The sequence below is a fragment of the Biomphalaria glabrata genome, chromosome 8 (genome assembly GCF_947242115.1).
Source record: "Biomphalaria glabrata chromosome 8, xgBioGlab47.1, whole genome shotgun sequence".
Classification (NCBI taxonomy): Eukaryota; Metazoa; Mollusca; class Gastropoda; family Planorbidae; genus Biomphalaria; species Biomphalaria glabrata.
Window position 1 is genome coordinate 4,421,553 of NC_074718.1, and position 1,909 is coordinate 4,423,461.

General features: G+C 33.2%; 1 protein-coding gene across 1 annotated transcript; it reads right to left on the reverse strand.

The window, feature by feature from the left end:
* Positions 1-336: 336 nt before the first annotated feature.
* On the reverse strand, positions 337-1,207 carry LOC129927663 (uncharacterized). The gene is made up of 2 exons (XM_056037664.1): positions 747-1,207; positions 337-654 (listed from the first exon to the last, which is right to left on the reverse strand). The coding sequence occupies exons 1-2, from the start codon at positions 831-833 to the stop codon at positions 355-357; spliced, it is 387 nt and encodes a 128-aa protein (XP_055893639.1). The 5' UTR covers positions 834-1,207; the 3' UTR covers positions 337-354.
* Between the last annotated feature and the right edge of the window lie 702 nt (positions 1,208-1,909).

Sequence of the window (1,909 nt, forward strand, 5' to 3'; positions counted from 1 at the left end):
ATGCATGTAGCCTATATGTAGAGACACTAGCTAATATGTTTACCATAATTAGATTAGGGTACATTAGAACTAATACCTTTTTGTTTCATTTTGTACAATTTGTTATGTAACTGCTATCATATATAAGGTCATTAAAATAATGCAAGATGCACACACTTTTCAGAATTCTTATTCATTTGCACTCATTTTAAAACTACACAAAAATAATTCACAAAAATAAATTGTCATAGATTCTAATTATTTGGAGAAAAAAAGTAAAACCTCTAAAAAAAATGTCTTATTCATAGTCACATTAATTGTTCTGAGCGAAAAAAAAAATTTTGTTTACTCATTAGGGATTTTCATTATTTTCTATCAGCACCAACATGTATAATAGCAAATACAGTCTACTAAACTCTTTCGTCTGGCTTGACATCTCAGGTGGAGATAGTGCCCACTATGCCTGCTTGGCGCTGGAGTCTTTCTGGCGTCCTCTAAAATATATTTGTAAAGGTGTCTGCAAGGAAGCTTTGTTGTCTGGGTTACATGGTTTGTTTGTACTCTGTGGAGATACTTGATTCTGTCACAGAGATACATTTCCTTCTCTCGGAACTTTTCTTGCTTTTGAACTTTCAGTGTTCTAATCATGTATTTGTAACCTTCAAGTTTCTCCATCTGGCATGATGAAACAGAAGAAAGTAAGTAATCCTACACATGTAATAGTGTTTTCTTTTTTTCACTTCTTTGTTATATATGTCATTAAATGCCATGATGATATACTTTTTCCTCTTGTCTCGGAATTTGATTTGCAGACATATTGGCAAGAGGTAAATTTGGGCATCAATCAGATTCATGGCATACTCGTAGCTACCTTCAGAAGACTGTGATAAACTCTTTCCAAACTTGATGACTCCGTTGTAACAAACAATATGAATCTTGTCCTAGTCGTATATAAAAGGAAAACATAAAAATTGCCTCTTGACATAGACGTCATTGGATTCAAAGAAAGCCCATCCTTGAAACTTTTCAGCAATTACGTCATCAAAGTTGTTCCAGTACCTTGAAGTGAAATCCAAGTGGACAGCATGCAGCTTGTAAGATGGTTGGGTCTTTGGAAAGTTTTTTGTCTTGTTTAGTCTACAAGCCACCTTTCACTAACTATGTAGCCATAATAGTCTATAGTGTCTAGATCTAGAAAACAATACATTTTTATTAACTTCACTATTCAAATTGTGTATTCAAATTGTGCAACAATTGTTCTAGTTTTCCACAATAATTAATATTAAAAGGTTAAGAACAGGATAATAATAAAACAATGTCGTCCTTCTTGATAATTATTATAATGTTCATTGAATTACAAAAGGTTTAAAAAAGATAAATTTTACACTTGTTTTGAAGATAAACTATTATTAACACTTACATGGAGATTATTATGTTGGATTTTTATGTTGTTTTTCTTTTTTTAGTTGTACATTTGAAATATTGCGTTATTTATTTAAAATATTTGTTTAACGATAGGAATTTCTAGGAAGTTGGATGTAAACGCGAATTGCTTCCCTTTAGAAATCCCCAACGCTCCAATAATGATACAAATGAACCAAGCCACTAGCATTTTGTAATGCATCAGATAATTTAAAGCAGTGATGCCCAAAATACGGCCCGCGGGCCACATCCGGCACGCGAAGTGGTTTCATCCGGCCCGCCAAAACGTCGGCACAAAGTGTAGAGAACTCCCCTCCGCCTCAACAAAAAAAAAAAAAGGTTGAAAAATGTGTCTTTACCCTCACTATTTCTCTGATCGATTGGTACCAGGAAAAGGTGAACGGATTATTACTTTTTTTTGATGAAACATGATCATAAGCCAACATGTCTGTTTTATAAAGAAAGTGTAACTGTTTAAAAACAGCAACATATAAACGGCATTATGAAA